The sequence below is a fragment of the Indicator indicator genome, chromosome 3 (assembly GCF_027791375.1).
Source record: "Indicator indicator isolate 239-I01 chromosome 3, UM_Iind_1.1, whole genome shotgun sequence".
NCBI lineage: Eukaryota > Metazoa > Chordata > Aves > Piciformes > Indicatoridae > Indicator > Indicator indicator.
Genome location: NC_072012.1, coordinates 2916934 through 2939053, shown reverse-complemented (window position 1 = coordinate 2939053; position 22120 = coordinate 2916934). Strand labels below are relative to the sequence as shown.

At 45.6% G+C, this 22120-nt stretch overlaps 1 protein-coding gene across 1 annotated transcript in view; it reads left to right on the top strand.

Annotated features, from left to right (window-relative positions):
• Positions 1–22120, top strand: part of NAV3 (neuron navigator 3) — a 367296-nt gene that overhangs the window by 193260 nt on the left and 151916 nt on the right. The window contains exon 9 of the mRNA XM_054399920.1: positions 16756–16871. Coding sequence (XP_054255895.1) covers positions 16756–16871 — 116 coding nt within the window. The remainder of the gene's footprint in view (positions 1–16755; positions 16872–22120) is intronic.

The following is a 22120-nucleotide window of genomic DNA, read 5'->3' as shown; positions in this document are numbered from 1 at the left end:
AAAGTTCCCTCTGAAACCAGAGAGCACAAAAGCCACCCTGCCCATCTGTAGGGATTAATTAACATTCCCTTCCCTCTACCTGACCTGCCCATCTGTAGGGATTAATTAACATTCCCTTCCCTCTACCTGACCTGGCTCACTAGGAGCACAAGAACCAGACGAGAGGTGACTTCTTAAGTGACTTTCTCTCTGTGCCATTGACCTTGGTCTGGCATAGGATGCACAAATCCATGCAGCACCACCACACTGCCTTCAGTCCTCTCCTACTACCTTCATTGTGGGGAGGGGAATGCTCTGGGATTTTCCATCTGTATCAAATTCTGCTTGCATTAAGAACACACAGACAGAAGCAGTACCTTTCCTTGCAAGGTTTCAGGGCTGGGCCATGATTCAAGGAAGAAGCAGAAGCTGGTAGGGGAGCAGAGGACAGCATTCTACTTGCTGAGAGTTCTCCTCAGTTCTAAAGGGCTGATGTGCAGAGCAAGCATCTAAGGAAGGTGCAAGAACTAGACTCTGGAAGGAAATAGAGTATTTGACCACATATTTCTGCCACTGCAAAAGAATTTATCCCAGAAGTCAAGCCACACAGGGAAAGACAACTTTGGCACAAGTTACCTGGGTACCTGATCACTATCTGCTGTTGCCAGTGGCTCAGAAAATCCTCTCCACTTGGGCTGTTCTAGGATTCAGTGAAGCTTCCACACCTCCAAACAACAATTTCAACAACAAAATTGCCACTGGAGGCAAAAGCCTTGTCCCAGGAAGGAGAGCTGTTGTTACCTTGCAGAGTATCACCTCTTCAAACTCAGATGGGTTCTGTGGTCCTATCACTCCTGCTTTTGGGAGTGGAGGGGCAATGCAATGGCTTTAGCAGTTAAGGCAGAATTAAATAAGAATTTCAGCATGGGTGTAATTCCACCTAAGACAGTAGGAATGTGTTAGAAAGAGAAAGAGCTTTCTCCTGCACACCAGGAGAGCAGTGACAGTGGTTTCCCTCAGGGGTCTGTACTGGGACCAGTGCTGTTTAATATTTTTGTCAGCTGGGCCTCCTTACTGGGGCTGAGCTCCTCTGTGTGGTATCTTGGCTGGTTGGGGGTCTTGACCCTGGCTCTGGGATGGCTGCAGTGTTTTTATCAGTGCCTCAACACCACCATCAGCAGTGTGCAGATGACACCAAGCTGAGTGGTGCTGTTCATACAGCAGAGGGACACAGGATCACAGGGTCATAGGATCACAGGACGTCAGGGGTTGGAGGGGACCTTCAAAGATCTTGGAGTCCAACACCCCTGCCAGAGCAGGACCATAGAATCCAGCACAGGTCACACAGGAGTGCATCCAGATGGGTCCTGAAAGTCTCCAGAGGAGACTCCACAACCTCTCTGGGCAGCCTGTTCCAGTGCTCTGTGACCCTCCCAGTGAAGAAGTTCCTCCTCATGTTGAGGTGGAACCTCCTGTGCTGGAGTTTCCATCTTTTGCCCCTTGTCCTATCCCAGGGTGGAAGTGAGCAGAGCCTGTCCCCTCCCTCTTGACACTCAGATATTGATAGACATTTATTAACTCCTCTCTCAACCTTCCCCTCTCCAGACCAAAAAGCCCCAGGGCTCTCAGCCCCTCCTCACAGGGCACAAGCTCCAGTCCCTTCAGCACCCTGGTGTTGTCTGCTGGAAGCCAGGGAGAAAATTCACTCTTGCAGAACTTTTTTGCTTGTTTCGTTTTGTTTGTTAAAACTTGTTCTCTTGCTCAGCAAAGCAGAGATTTCCCCACCAAGCAAACTGCCACTTAGGACAGGATTTCATGGCCATAGTCACCATTGGGCTATATTTGATGCAGCAGTGAAGGGTTTGTGCTTTTTGCATGGAGGCAAAGCAAACCAGGAACTGCAGTTTTGCATCATGGAAGACTTCTGGACAATAAAGTTATTTCAAACTGCTCTTCTTTCACCACCACCTCCCATTTCCCACCACATCTGCCCCTTTTCCACATATCTGCCCCATTTCCCCCCTTTTTCCCCTCAAATCCCAGATCACCTGGGCCCTGTTGGAGTCTCCTCCCACCCCAGGTGTGGCCACTTTGCCCTCCCCACCCACTCCCCTTTTTAATGCCCACCAAGAGAAGCAGAAGCCCCAAGCTGAGCCCTTCTGGGCTGAGGATCCTCCTCTCCTCTCCTCCCAGGTGAGTGCCCCTGGGGGTGCACCCTGGGTGATTGGTGGTGGGGGATCAAAGGCCGGGGGGCCTGGTGGCCCCCTGGTTGGCTAGGGCTACAATTGCAAACTGCTCCCATGTCCTCCACGGGTGCTGGCCCTGGGAGGTCTCTTCCAACCCAGCCTCTTCTGTGATTCTCTGGTCCTTGTTGACAAGTTGGATCCCAAGCCTGAGGCAGTTTTTCAGCTGCAGATTTGCAGTAGTGCAGTTAGAGTGGCTGAGCACCTCAGAATCACTCACTAGATCCTTAAACCCCTCCCATCTCCCTCCTCTTCCTCTTTCACAAGCAGGAGTGGCTATGGTAGGCACACCTGAACTGCAGCACTGGGGAGAAGATGAGATCTCCTTTCCAAGTGTAGCTCCAAGGGTGCTTTTAGCTGAGGAGGTCATACTTACAGTCCACCTTCCCAGCCAGCCTTCCAACTTTCCTCTGTTCTTTCTGCCCCCCTGGTCAAGACAAAGTCCCCCAAAGAACAGATCCTTCCCTCTGGAGGGGAATGTTCCAGGTCTGCAGGTAGAAAGCTGAGAACCTGACTCCTGTGTGAGTTGTTCAAAGGCTTCCAGAGAATGTTCCTCCTGGTGCCTGGAGTTGACCCCTTGCTGCCTTGCCTCTCAGCTCCTTCCCCATGGAGTGCTGAAGGAAGACTTGAACAGCAACTGTGGCAGAACTTCAATGAAGTACTAAGTAGGTAAGAGAGCAGAGTATCCTAGGAGCAGTGTGGTGAGCTGGGAATTCCTATTCCCTCCTGCCCCCAGCATTAACTCTGCCAGACCAGCTGAGTTTGGAAGCAAATGGAAGCTGTGTTTACAAACAGAACTACACTCTGCAGTGGAATGCAGTGAGTCTGTACAAAATACACAATATTTACTATATTGACAGGGATTTACACTGATTCTGTACAAAATACACAATATTTACTATATTGACAGGGAGTTACAATGAATCTGTACAAAATACACAATATTTACTATATTGACGGGATTTACACTGATCTGTACAAAATACACAATATTTACTATATTGACAGGGATTTACACTGATCTGTACAAAATACACAATATTTACTATATTGACAGGGATTTACACTGATTCTGTACAAAATACACAATATTTACTATATTGACAGGGATTTACACTGATTCTGTACAAAATACACAATATTTACTATATTGACAGGGATTTACACTGAGTCTGTACAAAATACACAATATTTACTGTATTGACAGGGATTTACACTGAGTCTGTACAAAATACACAATATTTACTGTATTGACAGGGATTTACACTGAGTCTGTACAAAATACACAATATTTACTGTATTGACAGGGATTTACACTGAGTCTGTACAAAATACACAATATTTACTGCATTGACAGGGATTTACACTGAGTCTGTACAAAATACACAATATTTACTGCATTGACAGGGATTTACACTGAGTCTGTACAAAATACACAACATTTACTGCATTGACAGGGATTTACACTGAGTCTGTACAAAATACACAACATTTACTGTATTGACAGGGATTTACACTGAGTCTGTACAAAATACACAACATTTACTATATTGACAGGGATTTACACTGAGTCTGTACAAAATACACAACATTTACTATATTGACAGGGATTTACACTGAGTCTGTACAAAATACACAACATTTACTATATTGACAGGGATTTACACTGAGTCTGTACAAAATACACAACATTTACTATATTGACAGGGATTTACACTGAGTCTGTACAAAATACACAACATTTACTATATTGACAGGGATTTACACTGAGTCTGTACAAAATACACAACATTTACTATATTGACAGGGATTTACACTGAGTCTGTACAAAATACACAACATTTACTATATTGACAGGGATTTACACTGAGTCTGTACAAAATACACAACATTTACTATATTGACAGGGATTTACACTGAGTCTGTACAAAATACACAACATTTACTATATTGACAGGGATTTACACTGAGTCTGTACAAAATACACAACATTTACTATATTGACAGGGATTTACACTGAGTCTGTACAAAATACACAACATTTACTATATTGACAGGGATTTACACTGAGTCTGTACAAAATACACAACATTTACTATATTGACAGGGATTTACACTGAGTCTGTACAAAATACACAACATTTACTATATTGACAGGGATTTACACTGAGTCTGTACAAAATACACAACATTTACTATATTGACAGGGATTTACACTGATCTGTACAAAATACACAACATTTACTATATTGACAGGGATTTACACTGATCTGTACAAAATACACAACATTTACTATATTGACAGGGATTTACACTGATCTGTACAAAATACACAACATTTACTATATTGACAGGGATTTACACTGAGTCTGTACAAAATACACAACATTTACTATATTGACAGGGATTTACACTGATCTGTACAAAATACACAACATTTACTATATTGACAGGGATTTACACTGATTCTGTACAAAATACACAATATTAGCTATATTTACAGGGATTTACAATGAATCTGTGCAAAACACACAATATTTACTATATTGAGAGGGATTTACAATTAATATGTACAAAATACACAATATTTCCAGGGATTTGCAGTTAATCTGTACAAAATGCACAATATTTACAATAGCTACAAGGATTTACAATGAGTATGTACAAAATATGCAATATTTACAATAGATACAAGAATTTACAATAAATCTGTACAAAATAAACAATATTTACAATATTTTCAGGGATTTACAGATTAACAAACAGCACTGGGACCCCCCTGGTGAAAGAGCAGGAGAACTGCAAGAGCTTCTCCCCTCCCTGCCTCACCCTTACCCCCCTGGACAAAAGGGACAAGAGAGAGAAGCAGAGATGTTAGACTTAGCCAAAATAAGAGCAATGCAGCCAAGGTCAAGCAGAAGCCAGCAGAAGCACACAGTTAGGATCTCCCAGCCTGAAGAGAGAGAAATTGTTTTGGGAACCAAATCTTATGGAAGATCTCTCTCCAATGGAATTGTTTGGAATAATCATTATTTTCCTTTTTACACCCAGTAGTGATTCATTTGCATATTTCCTACTTTCTGCTCAAGATCTGTGAAAATCTTTGAAGGCATAGCCTAAAACTACCCTGAGCAGCCACGTGGGGTCAGGTCATAGGTACCCCTAGCCCAGCGTCCTACCTGCAGCTGTGGGTGAGGAGAGATGCTGAGAAATGTCACACCCAGAAGGGCTCAGATGGTTGGAAAAGGCCAGACTCAGCAGCTGAAACATGCTCCTACTTATCTCATCTCCTTAAACTGCATGTCCAAGCTATACCAAAAGCACTGCCTCTGGCCAAGCTCTGACACTTCAGCTCTTTGTAAGACCTGAGTTACGTGGGCTGCTGCTGGCAATCCTGCCAGGTTAACTTCCAAATCTCTTCCAGCAGCTTTTATTAGTTACTGAATTCCACCAGATTCATTAGGAATCTGCCTGCCAAGCCAGGCTGGATTGCTTCCTTAGGTTTTGGATGGCTCCTCCTGCTGTTTCCTGCCTCTTCCAGTGCTCTGCCACCCTTCCATTAAAGAAGTTCCTCCTCATGTTTAGATGTGTTTGAATTTCTGCCTATTACCCCTTGTCCTGTCACTGGGAACCACTGAGAAGAACCTGGTCCCATCCTCCTGACACTCACCTGATCAACATTGATGAGATCCCCACCTCAGGCTGCTCTTCTCCAGACTAAAAACCCCAATTCTCTCAGCCTTCTCTCATCAGAAATGTTCAGATGGTGAGAGCCTGGAATGGGTTGTCCAGGGAGGTGGTTGAGGCCCCATCCCTGGAGTTTTTTAGGGCCAGGCTGGATGAGGCTCTGGCCAGCCTGATCCGGTGTGAGGAGTCCCTGCCCATGGCAGGGGGGTTGGAACTGGATGATCCTTGTGGTCCCTTCCAATCCTGACTGATTCTATGATTCCTATAGCTGAGAAAATCCTACCATCTGCTGGAGAGAAGGAAATCTGCTTTGGCTCCTGCAGCAGGAATTGTACCTCGTGTGCTCACTCTTGGCTCGTTTTTCTTTCAGTGTTTTTTTTGTTTGGTTTGTTTAGTTTCAGGCTGTTTAATTATTTGTGATTTGCCTGAGTCACTTTGTGGTGCCTTGGACGTTCACTCCATTCTTTAACTCCCACTGCTGTTTGACAGAGAAGCAAACACAGCCTCCCTTCATTCGGAGCTATGAGAAGCTTCATATGGAGAGGGAAAAAAAAAAAAACAACAAAAAAAAAGCCTACTTCTGCATAATTTTAATTGTTTTTGTCCTTCTTGAGGTATGAGGTGCTTGGATGTAGTATGTTTCTGGAAAGCAAAACTACAACCTACAATGGCATGCAATGAATCTGTACAAAATACACAATATTTACAGGGATTTACAATTGATAAACAGCACAAGGACCAGGGGAAGCTAATAGCTCTCCCTTTCTGCCTCCTCCTTACCCCACTGTACAGAAGAGACTAGAGACAGAAGCAGAGAAGTTCATACCAGTCAAAACGATGCAGCCAAGGACAAGCTGACGCCAGAAGAAGCACAAAGTTAGTCTCTCCCAGCCTGAGGAAGTGAGAAGAGAAAGATTGTTTTGGGGACCAAATCTTATGGTAGATCTCTCTCCAATGGGATTGTTTAGGGATTCAAAGCTTATGGTAGATCTCTCTCCAATGGGATTTGTTTAGAACTGTCATTATTTTCCTTTTTACACCCAACAGTGATTTATTTACATTTTACTACTTTCTGTTCAAGATCTGTGAAAATAAAGTTTCAAGGCATAGCCTAAGACTGCCACAGTCAGCCCTTCAAATCCTGGGCAGTACTGCAGGTGGTGTGAGCTGCTTGAGTAAGGCACTCCTCACAGCAAATATGCTTTCATTTTTCAGATGCCATGTTAATTTCAGATGCCATGCTGATGTAATCTGAAGTTATTCTTTTAAATTGACATACAGATGATGGTGACCTTATTCCCTTGGCCAAAACATAAGTGAAGTGTAGGATAAAGGAGCTGAAGAGGTGTTCTGTTCAGCCTTCTGTCACTGGCAACCATATTAACCCTTTCATAAACCAGCTAAGTTAGTCCCCACTACTCCAATGGGAAGGTTCCCTCCAGAAACTCCCTTATCTCGTTGTTAGAACTTGCTACAAACCACATAATGAACCTGCATCCGTTTATTAATTTGCCAATGGGGTCCTTTAACTTAAATATTTGGTTTGCCTCTTTTTGATCTCCTTTTCAATATCAGAGAATCATAGAATCAACCTGGTTGGAAAAGACCTCAGAGATCATCAAGTCCAACCTATCACCCAGCACCTCATGACTAACTAAACCATGGCTCCAAGTGCCATATCCAATCCCTTTCTGAACACCTCCAGGGATGGTGACTCCACCACCTCCCTGGGCAGCACATTCCAAGGGACAATTACTTTTTCTGGGAAGAACTTTCTCCTCACCTCCAGCCTAAATTTTCCCTGGCACAGCTTGAGACTGTGTCCTCTTGTTCTGGTGCTGGTTGCCTGGGAGAAGAGCCCAACCCCCACCTGGCTACAACCTCCCTTCAGGGAGTTGTAGACAGCAATGAGGTCTCCCCTGAGCCTCCTCTTCTCCAGGCTAAACACCCCCAGCTCCCTCAGCCTCTCCTCACAGGGCTCTGCTCCAGACCCCTCCCCAGCCTTGTTGCCCTTCTCTGGACACCTTCAAGTATCTCCATGTCCTGCTGAAATTGAGGAGTCCAGAACTGGACACAGGACTCAAGGTGTGGTCTAACCAGTGCTGAGCACAGGGCAGAATGACTTCCCTGCTCCTGCTGGCTACACTATTCCTGATCCAGGCCAGGATGCCATTGGCCTTCTTGGCCACCTGGGCACACTGCTGGCTCATGTTCAGCTGCTGTCAACCAGCACCCCTAGGTCCCTCTCTGCCTGGCTGCTTTCCAGCCACTCTGTCCCCAGCCAGTAGCACTGCATGGGGTTGTTGTGGCCAAAGTGCAGCACCCAGTGCTTGGTCTTGTTAAATGCCATCCTGTTGGACTCTGCCCATCTGTCCAGCCTGTCAAGGTCCCTCTGCAGAGCCCTTCTACCCTCTAATGCATCAACACCTGCTCTCAACTTGGTGTCATCTCCAAACTCACTAATGGTGGACTCAATCCCCTCATCCAGATCACAGGCTCACAGGATGTTAGGGGTTGGAAGGGACCTCCAGAGATCATTGAGTCCAACCCCCCTGCTAGAGCAGGACCATAGAATCCAGAGCAGGTCATGCAGGAACACATTCAGATGGGGATGGAAAGTCTCCAGAGAAGGAGACTCCACAACCTCTCTGGGCAGCCTGTTCCAGTGCTCTGTGAGCCTCCCAGTGAAGAAGTTCCTCTTCATGTTGAGGTGGAACCTCCTGTGCTGTAGTTTCTATCCATTGCCCCTTGTCCTATCCCAGGGTGCAAGTGAGCAGAGCCTGTCCCCTCCCTCTTGACCCCCAGCCCTCAGATATTTATAGACATTTATTAAACCCCTTCTCAGTCTTCTGTGATGGAGATGCCACCACACTGGGGGTCACCAGCCCAGCCCATACCTCCTGCAAACCAAGCAGCACATCCTCAGTGGGACCTGGAAAGCTTTAGAAAGCCTCATTTTCAATCTGAGCTGGTGCTCAGATGGAAATAAAGATATGTGCAATAAAGATAGTGAAGGAGTAGTCCCTTGCGTGCCTTTCTTTATTGCAAGGCTCAACCAAGTAGTGTCCTTTCTGACTCATTTTTTTCTCTCCCCTTGAGCATCCTAGCAGCCTTTCCCTGCAGCTGTTCCAAATCTGACTCACATATCTTGAGCATGGGGTGATCAAACTGCTCATATTGCAGACCTGGTGCTGGCAGTCTGTAGCACTGACAGGGACAGGCATTCAAGGCAGCTGCACCTCAGAGGAGATGGTGGGGGAAAAAAAAAATCACCCCAGCATATTCATCCAATATCTTCTGGAATGTTGAGGGAAAACCAAACAGACCTTTGATGCTGCCTGTGTTTCTCAAAGGTTGGTGGTTGTGTTTAGAGGCAGGAAATGCCTGACTCTGTCAAAGGGAGCTTATTAAGTGTCACTCCAAGTTCTCTTAATTAACTCTTGTAGAGGCTCATTGAATGCGCTTGTGCAGGTGGGGTTGAGAGCAGGCTTTTGTCCCATTGTGCAGGTTTGGTGCTTTTACAGCTAGGTAGTATGTAACTCAGTGGATTGGGGGTAAATTTAGGCACTGATTGCTGTGATTAAAAGAGAAAGCAGATTGTCCTGTTTTCATGATGGTTGCCCAGATTAACCTGCACTAGAAGATGCACAGCACTGAAACAAATCGCAAGAGAGCTGCTTTGACTAAACTTTAATTCTTTTCACTTCCCTGATGGCAAGAGAGATGCAAGAATTTATTTTTTTTTAATTCTTTGTTGTTGTTGTTGTTGAAGGCAGTGGTCTGTGAATGGATAGAGCATCATTAAGGCAAATGTGTAAGATTAATGACATCTTTGAATCTGCTGTGTGCTTCCCTTGAGCTTAATCTGGAGAGATCGCTTGAATGTTTCATAGAGTTAATATGTCCCATAGAAACAGGTGGAAAAACCCAGAGGTATTTGGAAAGGCAGAGCTCACTATTTCACCTTGATTTTTTAAAGTTATTTTTATTTCAATTAGACTGTGTCAGCTAAGGGAAGCAGCAGCACCTACATGCTTGCCCCAATGCATCACAAGGGGTGACAGACCTAGAGCAAAGCAACTTGGAAGTTTCAGGCACAAGTTTTGTACATGTTCTGGAGCCTCTATTACAGGAAGGATCTGGAGGTGCTGGAAGGTGTCCAGAGAAGGGCCACGAGGATGAGCAGAGGGCTGAAGCTGCTCTGCTATGGAGACAGACTGAGAGAGTTGGGGCTGTTCAGTCTGGAGAAGAGAAGGCTCCCAGGAGACCTTCTTGTGGCCTTCCAGTATCTGAAGGGTGTCAGAGAGTGACAGGACTGGGGGAAATGGAAAAAAAAAAACTAGAAATGGATAGGTTCAGATTGGATGTTAGGAAGAAGCTCTTCCCCATGAGGGTGGTGAGACAGTGGAACAGGTTGCCCAAGGAGGTGGTGGAAGCCTCATCCCTGGAGGTTTTTAAGTACAGGCTGTGAGCAACCTGCTGTAGTGTGAGGTATCCCTGCCCATGGCAGGGGGGTTGGAACTGAATGATCCTTGAGGTCCCTTCCAATCCTGACAATTCTATGATACCTTGTTCCCCAATAGCTGAGACCCCTACAGCAATGTGCTCTTGTGGCCAAGAAGGCCAATGCCATCCTGGGGTGGATTTAGAAAGTCTGTGGTCAGTAGGTTGAGGGAGGTTCTCCTCCCCCTCTACTCTGCCTTGGTGAGGCCACATCTGGAATATTGTGTCCAGTTCTGGACCCTTCGGTTCAAGAAGGACCTCAGGGAAATGCTTGAAAGAGTCCAGCACAGAACTGGAATTAAAGGATTAAAGGAGTGGAACATCTTCCTTATGAGGAGAGGCTGAGAGAGCTGAGTGCTCTGTAGCTTGGAGAAGAGGAGCCTGAGAGGTGACCTCATTGCTGGTGCTCAAGATGTGCAGGGGGAGTGCCCAGAGGCTGGAGCCAGGCTCTGCTGGGTGATGCCCAATGCCAGCACAAGGGGCAGTGGTGGAAGCTGAGGCATAGGAAGTTCCATGGAAACAGGAGGAAGAATTATTTCCCTGTGAGTGTGACAGAAGACTGGAAGAGGCTGCCCAGGGGGTTTGTGGAGTCTCACTCTCTGGAGATGTTCAAGACCTGCCTGAATGAATTCCTGTGTGATCTGCTCTAGGTGCTCCTGCTCTGGCAGGGGGTTGGACTGATTGATCTTTCAAGGTCCCTTCCAGCCCCTACATTCTGTGATTCTGTGATTTTTCCTTGGCAGTCTTTCACCCCTAGACCATTCTCAAGCCATCTGGACTAAGCTCAGCTCCAGAAAGAAGAAGAGCAATAGTGTGGGCAGGAGGAGTAGGAAAGCAATTCTGCTCCCGTAATCAGCACTGGTGAGGCTGCACCTTCAACCCTGTGTTCAGTCTTAGGCCTCTCACTACAAGAAAGACATTGAGGTGCTGGAGCATGTCCAGAGAAGGATGTCAAAGCTGGTGAAGAGTCTGGAGAACAAATCTCATGAGGAGCAGCTGAGGGAACTGGGATTATTCAGTCTGGAGAAAAGGAAGTGGAGGGGAAACCTCACTGCTCTCTATGACTGCCTGAAAGGAGGTTGTAATGAGGTGGTGATCAGTCTCTTCTCCATAGTGCCAAGTGACATCTGGAGAAGAAACGGCCTCAAATTGTGCCAGGGGAGGTTTAGATTGGATATTAGGAAAAATTTCTTTCCTGTAAGAATGGTCCAACATTGGATTAGGGAAGTCACCATCCCTGGAGGTCTTGAAAACAAAAGGTGTAGACATGGCTCTTGAGGACATGGTTTAATGGTCATCAAGGTCTTAGGTCAACAACTGGATTCAGTGGTCTTAGAGGTCTTTTCCAACTGAAACCATTCTGTTATTCCATGATCATTTACCAAAAGGCAGGGCTGCTGTGGAAATGCTGGCAGCTGGCAGCCCAGGAGAGACCAGGTAAGAGAAGAGCTACTTAGAGCCTCAAGTACCTCCATCACAGCTGCTCAAGGGCTGGGCAGATGCCTCTTGGCCCATCACTTCCACCGTAAAGAAAAAGCTTTCTCTAGCAAGCAGAACTTCAGCTGCTGAAAAATCCATAGTCTTCTGTGGGGTTTCTGTTGTTGCCTCAGATAATTAAAATCATTGATGTTTGTAGCAAATTCAAGAGAAAAATGCAGAGTGGAGGCAGTGTAGCAGAGTTCTTTGTGATTTGTTTGAATAGCAAATCACATTTTAAGTTATGTTCAGACTTTGAAGCTTCAAGCATGATGCAAGTCTGACCTCTCATGCTTCTTGGATCTGTGATTTCAGACTGCCTCTACGTTTAAGAAAGCCACATCGTATTTCATGTGGTTTGTGTTTCCATGATTTTCTCACGGCCAATTAAATCAAACATTATTAGTGGTACTTGACCTACTGTTTTTTAAGGCTTAGGATTTCATGCCATTTTCTGTCCCAGAAACTGGATTTTGTGCTGCAATTAATCAGATTCTAAAATTTGGAATGGAAATCTTTGCAAGTATCTCTTCTTACAGTATTTTGTTTTGTTTTGTTTTGTTTTGTTTTTTTCAATTTATCTTCTGGGTTATCACAGGCTCACAGGAGGTTAGGGATTGGAAGGGACTTCCAGAGATCATCGAGTCCAACCCCCCTGCCAGAGCAGGACCATAGAATACAGCACAGGTCACACAGGAACACATCCAGACAGGGCTTGAAAGTCTCCAGAGAAGGAGACTCCACAAACTCTCTGGGAAGCCTCTTCCAGTGCTCTGTGACCCTTACAGTAAAGATGATTTTCCTCATGTTGAGGTGGAACCTCCTCTACTGTAGTTTGTAGATCAAAGAACCATAGAATCAGTGAAAATCAAAGAACTGTAGGATGATGTAGGTTGGAAACAACCTTTAAGGTCATCAAGCCCAACCATTAACCTGTAACAGCCAAGTCCATCACTAAACCACCTCCTGCAGCACCACATCTGTGTGTCTTGGAAACACCTCCAGGGATGGTGATTTGACCACCTCCCTGAGCAGCCAGTTCCAGCACTTCACAATCCTTTCAATGAAGAATTTTCTTCTAATGTCTAACCTAAACCTCCCATGGTGCAACTTGAGGCCAGTTCCTCTTGTCCTGTCACTTGTTACTAGGGAGAAGAAACCAGCATCCACCTCTCCACAACCTTCTTTCAGGTGGTTGTAGAGAGCAATGAAGTCTTCCCTCAGCTTCCTTTTCTCCAGACTAAACAATCCCTTTTCCCTCAGCCACATCTTCATAAGACTTGCTCTCCAGACCCTTCACCAGGTTTGTTGTCCTTCACTGGCCAAGCTCCAGCACCTCAGTGTCTTGTCGTGAGGAGACCCAAAACAGAACACAGTGTTCAGGGTATGGTCTCACCAGTGCTGAGTAGAGGGGAAAAAATATTGAGTATTGATGACTGATTGGATTCTGGGCCACTTAATCCTTTTCTGATGATAGATGTGCAGATCATAGAATCATAGAATCAGTCAGGGTTGGAAGGGACCACAAGGATCATCCAGTTCCAACCCCCCTGCCATGGGCAGGGACACCTCACACTACAGCAGGCTGGCCAGAGCCTCATCCAGCCTGGCCTTAAACACCTCCAGGGATGGGACCTCAACCACCTCCCTGCACAACCCATTCCAGATAAACAGAAGTGGATCCTTTCTGTGCTCTCTCAGAACATAACTTACAGATAAGGCTCTTGGTCACTCAGAGAAGGGTTTGCATCACCCTTCTGGCTCATTGGTGGTTGAGCAGTTGTACAATCAGCAATGCAGCGCCATAGGGTCAGGAGAGCAAACAAAAAAGGATCTCTTTTTGGTGCTGAGATGATATAAACTCCATATAGATTTTGTGGAGAATGCTAGGGATACTTGAACTGCACCCCCTCTCCCCCAGCTGTCTGCTCTTAGTACAGGACCAAAAGCAATGTATCCTTTCCCAATGTTCCTCTAAATAAACTTTCCCTGACACCTGTGTGATCTGGGTTGAACCAGAAGAGTGCAGACCACTTCATTTACCTTTACTGCGACATTGTTTCTGGGTTGGCCCTGGACTGATCCAGCACTGCCTCAGCACTGACCCCAGACAGAAGCATTCATGGCCTGTCAAAGTGACTTTGAGTCAAAGTATGCTACCTGTCTTTCATTTTGATGACTTGAAGCAGGATGAGAAGGCAGGTGGAGCAAGTGGAATTTTGGTGTGTGTATGTTATATTTGGTTAGAATAGGCTTTTTTTTTTCTTACTTAAGATGCTGTTCTCAACCATGAAATGCAAAAATTCCATTCAGTAGTCAGCAGGACACAGTTAACCCTGCAACATGTGCTGAGGATGTGTTTGCAGTAGTGTGTGACACAGACGAGGAGTAGATGAGAACTAAAAATAGCTTTTTGTAGAGCAGTTGCCTGTTTCCAGCAACTTTCAAAAGTGCAGAAATGGGTGAGGAAGTGCATCGGATCAGACATCAGTTACATTTTGATTTCTGTGTAAGCAGAGGCAGAGTTAAATGCATCCAGTCAATGAATTCCACCATGACCACAAGTGGTGTCCCTCAGGGGTCTGTACTGGGACCTGTGCTGTTTAATATTTTTATCAGTGACGCAGAGTGAGACTGAATGCAACATCAGCAGTGTGCAGATGACACTGAGCTGAGTGGTGCTGTCGATACAGCAGAGGGACAGGATGGCATCCTGAGGGACCTGGAGAAGTGGCCCAGGTGAACCTTATGAGGTTCAACAGGAGCAAGTGCAGGGTTCTGCAGCTGGGCTGGAACAATCCTCACTCTCAATACAGACTGGGGGAGGAGGTGAGAGAAAGCAGCCCTGAGGAAAAGGACTTGGGGGTGCTGATGGATGAGAAGCTGGACAGGAGCAGGCAGGGTGAGCTTGCAGCACAGAAGGCAAATCACAGCCTGGGCTGCATCCAAAGCAGCATTGCCAGCAGAGCCAGAGAGGTGATTCTGCCACTTTGCTCTGCTCTGCTGAGACCTCACCTGGGGCACTGTGTGCAGCTCTGGAGCCCTCAGTACAGGAAGGACATGGAGCTGATGGAGCAGGTCCAGAGGAGGGCCATGAGAATGCTCAGGGGGTTGGAGCAGCTCTGCTATGAGGACAGGCTGAGAGAGCTGGGGGTGTTCAGCCTGGAGAAGAGAAGGCTCCAGGGAGACCTAAGAGCAGCCTGGCAGTACCTGAAGCGGCTACAAGAGGGGTGGGGAGAGTCTGTTTACAAGGGCTTGCAGTGACAATTTATAATCAACACAGAAACTCCTCAGACCTCACCTGGACAGCTCCAGGGGAACCATCCACCTCCTACCCTCCTATCCCTCCCTCCTTCCTGTTGCCTCACACAGTAGTCAAGACAAAGATACCCCTTGGCAAGGTCATGGAAGAGAGAGAGAGAATTTGCAAGCAGAAGTGACAGAAAAAGAAAAGAGCAAGAACTGCTTCTGCCACTATTCTATATCCCATTAGCAAGCCAATGGATTCTATAAACCTTAGCATTATTTTCCTTTTGCATCCAATGGTTATTTATTTTACTTTCAGTCTTTGCAGTCAGGATCTAGCCTAAAGTTCTCTCTTCAAACTGTATCAAGTGGTCTTGTTAGAAATCAAAAGGCTGAGTGTGCTGTTTCTGTCAGGAAAACTGGAAGAACTTAGACTCTAAGTGAAGACTTCATTCCATTTTATTTCCCATAGTGGCTAGCATATCTTTAGATGTATTCTTTGACTGTACACAAATGTGGTGCATGTAGCTATTTAACAGCACTGTAGTTCAGCAGTTTCTATGTAAACTAGATCACAGGCTTACAGGATGTTAGGGGTTGGAAGGGACCTCCAGAGATCACTGAGTCCAACCCCCCTGCCAGAGCAGGACCATAAAATCCAGCACAGGTCACACAGGAACACATCCAGATGGGGCTGGAAAGTCTCCAGAGAAGGAGACTCCACAACCTCTCTGGGCAGCCTGTTCCAGTGCTCTGTGACCCTTACAGTACAGAAATTTCTCCTCATGTTGAGGTGGAACCTCCTGTGCTGGAGTTTCTATCCATTGCCCCTTGTCCTATCCCAGGGTGCAACTGAGCAGAAGCTGTTCCCTCCCTCTTGACACCCAGCTGTCCCTTAAGAAGATGCAATGATTGTGTGATCTCTTTTGTATTACAATCCATGTGCTCATGTATTGCTTGCAAATTTATCATTATGCAATGCCAAATAGCATTCAGCAAAGGGTACTGAATGTAATTCAGCACTTCCGTATTCAGCAAAGGGTGCTCAATATAATTCATCAGTGATCTCCACAGAAATATACCATCAAAGGAAATAAGGGCTTTTTATTAGCAAGTTAATGGGAAAAATTCCATTATCCCATTTCCCCAGAGTTATATAAGGGGCATTATCAAATGAAGCTGCACATAGATTTAAATATCTGGGCCAGATTTCCATTCCAGGCTTGCATAAGCTTCTTCCCACATGGCCTTTCTCACTTAATATTTCAGCAATTATGAGTTTTCCTTTCCCTTGTATGTGTGTAGGGATGTAACTTGAACAATTTAAATGGATCCTGTCTGTATCTGCTTGACACCTCTTGCTGAGAAAAAGTGAGGGAGCAAAACAACTCTAAATTTCCTGAGATTAACTCTGGGTTGCTCCTGAAAACAAAAACAGAGAGAGTTCCTGCTTGCTTGCAAATGTGTCTTAGCTGGAGTCAAACTAACAGAGTAAGCATGTGACAGCCATGATATTTTCACCATGTAGTGGCACCATTCTAGATGGAGCTACCAGCAGCATTTGTTTCCAATAATGCATTCATGCTGGATAATAATTCCCAATCTTCTTGCCTGGTTGCAGAACTCTCTCAGAAAACGACAGTACCTCTTTACCACCTGCTGACTCCTGCACCAGTCCTACTAAACTGGATTTGTCATTCAGTAAGACTGCCAAGCAATGCTTAGAGGAGATATCTGGTGAGTAGCAATGAAGCAGGAGAAGCCTGTGAACTTCTCTTTCTTTTGCAATGGCTTGAAACAATACTTCTGCCCTCTAGTCATGAGTGGTGTTAATATGCAGAGTGCCTGGGTTGGTGCCTGTAAGGTCATCTGATTAAACCAAAACATCAGCCTTGAGACAGAAATTGCATCAGATTGCTTTTATAAATTCATCTGTCTGCAGAAAACAAACAAGTCCTGACTATTGCATCTAAGTTTTAAGCTGCTGCTAGAGGTAAGCTGCTGAATGTTGTGTTCTGGAAGTCCTTGTAAACCTGGAGTCAAGGCCTTCTAAGCTGCTGAATGTTGTGTTTTAAAGTTCTTGTAGACCTGGAGTCAAAGCCTTATAAGCTGCTAAATGCTGAGTTCCAGAAGTCCTTAATAGACCTGGAGTCAAGTTCTTATAAGATACTAAATGTTGTGTTCTGGAAGTCCTTGTAGACCTGGAGTCAAGCCCTTGTAAACCTAGAGTCAAGTCCTTATAAGCTCTTAAATGTTGTGTTCTGGAAGTCCTTGTAGACCTGGAGTCAAATCCTCATTAGGTTACAAATCTGAGGAAGTTTTTTGTTGTTGTTTGGGTTTTTTGTTTGGTTGGTTGGTTGTTTTTTTAATTGTATTGGAATGATGAATTTGAAGTTAACTGAGCCATGCTGATTCACATCAGCCCAGGACTAGGGCTTAACTCTGCTGAGAAATGCAACAAGCAAAGTGTGCCACAGCTGACTTTCTCCTCAGTAAATGAATTGCACTGCAGGGGTGTGTGGGAGTGCTGTCAAAGGGACTCTGCACAAGAGCTGCTTCGTTGGGGATTGTTTTGTGGCTGGTGTTTGGCTTTATGTTTTTTTTAGCAGCATCTTTACTTGTGTTACCACTTGTATGAAAAGAAAAGGTAAAATCCTGACTCATTGTGTTTGCCTGTATTTCTACCCATTTTACACCTAATTTTTAACATTTTAATGGATCTGTAGCAGGTCATGTAGGTCTTCTTGCACAGCATTTTCCTCACTTCAAGCATTGATTTGGCACATCAATCTAAAATTGTCTCTCCACCAAGAAGGAAAATCAGATGCTCAAGCTTGGTGGGACTGCCTTGGCATTTAGCTGACTCACACTGAAGTGGAGGTTTTGTCCTGGTTTGTCTCAGTCCCTTTGGAAGTTTCCTGAGTCTAACATGCCTGAATCTGCTTTTGTGATAAATATGTCACCCTGAAATGTTTCCTGTGGTGATGGATGCCTTTTAAAATTACAGTTAATAAAAAAAATTATTTCCAGTGAATCCAGAAATCAGCCTCCCTGGGCTTGCATGGATAAAAAGGGTGATTGAAACACACAAAGCAAAAGATGCTTTAAGGAACTATCTATGCTAAAAAAAATAAGAAAGAAAGAAAATCAATTCAGTAACTACTGGGGTGATCAAACAGGATATCACAGAATCATAGAATGGTCTGGGCCAGAAGGGACCTCCAAAGCTCATCCACTCTGACCTCCCTGCACTCAGCAGGGACATCCCCAACTAGATCAGGCTGCCCAGGGCCTCATCCAACCTCACCTTGAATATCTCCAGAGAAGGAGCCTCAACCACCTCCCTAGGCAACCTGTTCCAGTGGTCCATCACCCTCATGATAAAAAACTTGTTCTTAACATCTAATCCTGTCTCCTGGCCTTTTTGCTGTTCAGAACAGAAGTGGAACAATATCAGAAAGATGCCATGAAGGGCACTAGACATCAGAGATGCTTCTAATCTCATTATTCCTCTCAGGTCCTTCTCAAGCTTAGCTGTGGAGGTGTCTTTAGGTGTTGCTTGTACATAGAATCAAAACCTGTGGGGTTGGATCAGTCCTGCAGTTTACTAACAGTGTAAGACACACAAAACAGCTGCTGACAAAGACCAGAATGCAGAAGCAGCTGGGGTGGCCAACCAGTAGCCATGAGTAGACTTGTGAGACCCCACCTGCAGCACTGAGTCCAGTTTTTGTGCCCCCAGCATAAGAGGGACATGGAGCTGCTGGAGCAGCTCCTCCTCTAGAGGAGGCCATGAAGATGAGCAGAGGGCTGAAGAACCTTCCCTATGGGGACAGGCTGAGAGAGTTGGGTCTGTGTAGCCTGGAGAAGAGAAGGCTCCAGGGAGACCTTAGAGCAGCCCTAAGGGGGCTCCAAGAGAGCTCGGGAAGAACTTTTGGCAAAGGCTTGGAGTGACGGGATGAAGGGCAGAAGGCTGGGAGAGGGGAGATTGAGACTGGACATGAAATTCTTTCCAGTGAGGGTGGGGAGGCACTGGAAAGAGCTGTGGATGCCCCCTTCCTGGAGGTGTTCAAGGCCAGGTTGGATGAGGCCTTGAGCAACCTGGGCTGGTGGGAGGTGTCCTTGCCCCATGGCAGGGGGTGGGAACTGGATGATCTTTAAGGTCCCTTCCAACCCAAACCATTCTATTCCAACTCTGGCATTAGCAGTTGACTAATTTAACAGGCTGCAAAGCAGAAGCACTGGGAAAATGTGCTCAAGGATCTGTTGTATACAAGAGAGGAGAGATGTGTGTCACCCATAATTGGCTGTTAGGAGCATAAAGAATGAAGGGATCAAGTGCTGCATTTGATAAGTAGTCTTCTGTGTTGGTGACCTGTCACCAAGTCATTGGTGATTATGTCATTGGTGAACTTGCATGGAAAAAAGAAACCTCATTAGAGTAGGGTTTCTGGGTTGGATTTGGTGATCCTGAGGGTCTTTTCCAGCTTGAATGTTTCTGTCATTCATGTGGTGGCTGTTCAGGGGAGTATCCCATGATAGATTATCCATGAGAAAGGACAATTCTTGTAATTTAGGAGCATTTTTTTTTCCTAGTATGATCAAGGGATTATGCAAGTAGCAGCAAGGAAATACCTAAGAGTTATTTCTTTGATCTGGTCACTTTTATTTCTAGGATGCTAAGAGATGAATCCAGGGTGAGTTATCTGAAGTTTCTTTTGCAAATCTGCACTAGCATGATGTGTTGTTATGCAGCAGCACAGTACCACAGAATCACAGAACATTAGAGGTTGGAAGGGACCTCCAGAGATCATCAGGTCCAACCCCCCTGCCAAAGCAGGATCACCCAGGGCAGTCTGCACAGGAATGCATCCAGGTGGGGTTGGAAAGTCTCCAGAGAAGGAGACTCCACAACCCCCCTGGGCAGCCTGCTCCAGGGCTCTGTCACCCTCACTGGAAAGAAGTTTCTCCTCATCTTGAGGTGAAATCTTCTATGTTCAAGTTTGTCTCCATTGTTCCTTGGCTTTATTACTGTGCATCACCCAAAAGAGCCTGGCCCCCCTCCACTTGACACCCACCCCTCAGCTCTTGAGAGACATTGATCAGATCCCCTCTCAGCCTTCTCTTCTCCAGACTAAACAGCCCCAGGGCTCTCAGGCTCTCTTCACAGGGGAGATGCTCAAGTCCCTTAATCATCCTTGTGGCTCTCTTTTGGATCCATAAAGATCATTCAAGGGCCCTGGCATCTGTGGAAACCTCTTAATGGCTTGGAGAAGTGTCTCATAAAGCACTGTTCCACACATTCTGTATTTCTGCTTCATTAGTCTTTATTATCTTTCCATTGCCAAATATTTGCAGCTGAAGCTAACATGCTCAGGACTGCTGTCTCTTAGCCTATATCACCATAAGCTGTTTCTCCACATCCACAATATTTGCACACTTGGGTTTGTTATTGCCTCTTGCCTGAAGATAACTGCAAGCTGATCACAGCAGGGCTCCTGGTCCACTTCAGGGCAGAATCAGCCAATCAGTCTTGAACTAATCTTGTAAGCATAGCTGGTTCAAGGTTTCTCTACAATATAGGAAAAACTTGGATGCAGAGAAAATTATTTTAAAGGATCCAGGAGTGGTTGGTCAGGCACCATTGTCCTTGAGTGATTCAGGATACCAAAACCAAGCTAATTTCCTTGCTGTAGTGGTGGGCAGTCATGGCTCTGTTTCAACACCAGTAATGGGGAAGCAGAGAATCATAGAATCAGTCAGGGTTGGAAGGGACCACAAGGATCATCAGGTTCCAACCCCCCTGCCATGGGCAGGGACACCTCACACTACAGCAGGCTGGCCAGAGCCTCATCCAGCCTGGCCTTAAACACCTCCAGGGATGGGGCCTCAACCACCTCCCTGGACAACCCATTCCAGGCTCTCACCACTCTCATGGGGAAGAACTTCTTCCTCACATCCAGTTTGAATCTCCCCACTTCCAGCTTTATTCCATTCCCCCCAGTCCTATCACTACATGACTCCCTCAAAAGTCCCTCCCCAGCTTTCTTGTAGCCCCCTTCAGATACTGAAAAGCCACAATAAGAGAGACAAAAAGTGAAGCTGTAGGGGTAGTTCCCAGCTCTGCTCTGCCTTCCTCCCTGTTTCTAAGGGAACCAGTCACCTTTAACACCTCTCCTGTCTTCCAGCTCAGAGCTAGTGAAAGGATAGAGCAAAAGAAGAGTGCAAGCAACTTGTTTCCTGCTAATTACTCTGCAAATGATGACTTGGGTTTCCTTGCATAAGCCAGGACAGGACAATGGTGCTGGAAGGTGAGGGAGATGATGAGGCTGATGTAGGCATGTACCCAGAAGGGTGACCCTGACATCTTTATTTTCAGCTTGTCCCCATAAATCTGCTGTCCTAGGTAATTTCCCCAGATGGTTTATGTCTAAATCCAGTTCTGTCTCTTGGTAGAGCTACTGTAAATCTGGGTTTCTTCACTTTCACTCCAGCTCTGGTGGTAATTTGTTCCAGATGTGATCTGAAGTGCTTCAGACATTTTTCATACTCATTTTTTTAATTTTTTTTAACTCCTCTGAATATTCCACAGCTCAGCCAGAGTAGTCCCAGATGTTTCCATGGTGCACATACAGTTCAGCAGTACAGCACATGCATGGTAGTTGTAAGGTTTCCTGCACACCTTGAATTCCTTCTGCATGCAGGGTGCCAGTGGTGCCCTCAGATGTGCTGAATGAATCCCATTTGGAGGCATGAGCCACCCCTGCAGGAGCTTGGGTGCATCCTTCATACAGGAGACTTGCTGCACATGTGGCACACAGAGATGGAGGCTTCTGTCCAGGAAACCCCAGACAGAGATTTGGGATTCCTAAATAAGGACCAGTTCTGCAGTTATGTATGAACACTCTTTCTTGCATGTACTTTATGAACCAATTGCCCCAACAATACTCCTCAGTATCTATATAGCTGTGAGGTGTCCCTGCCCA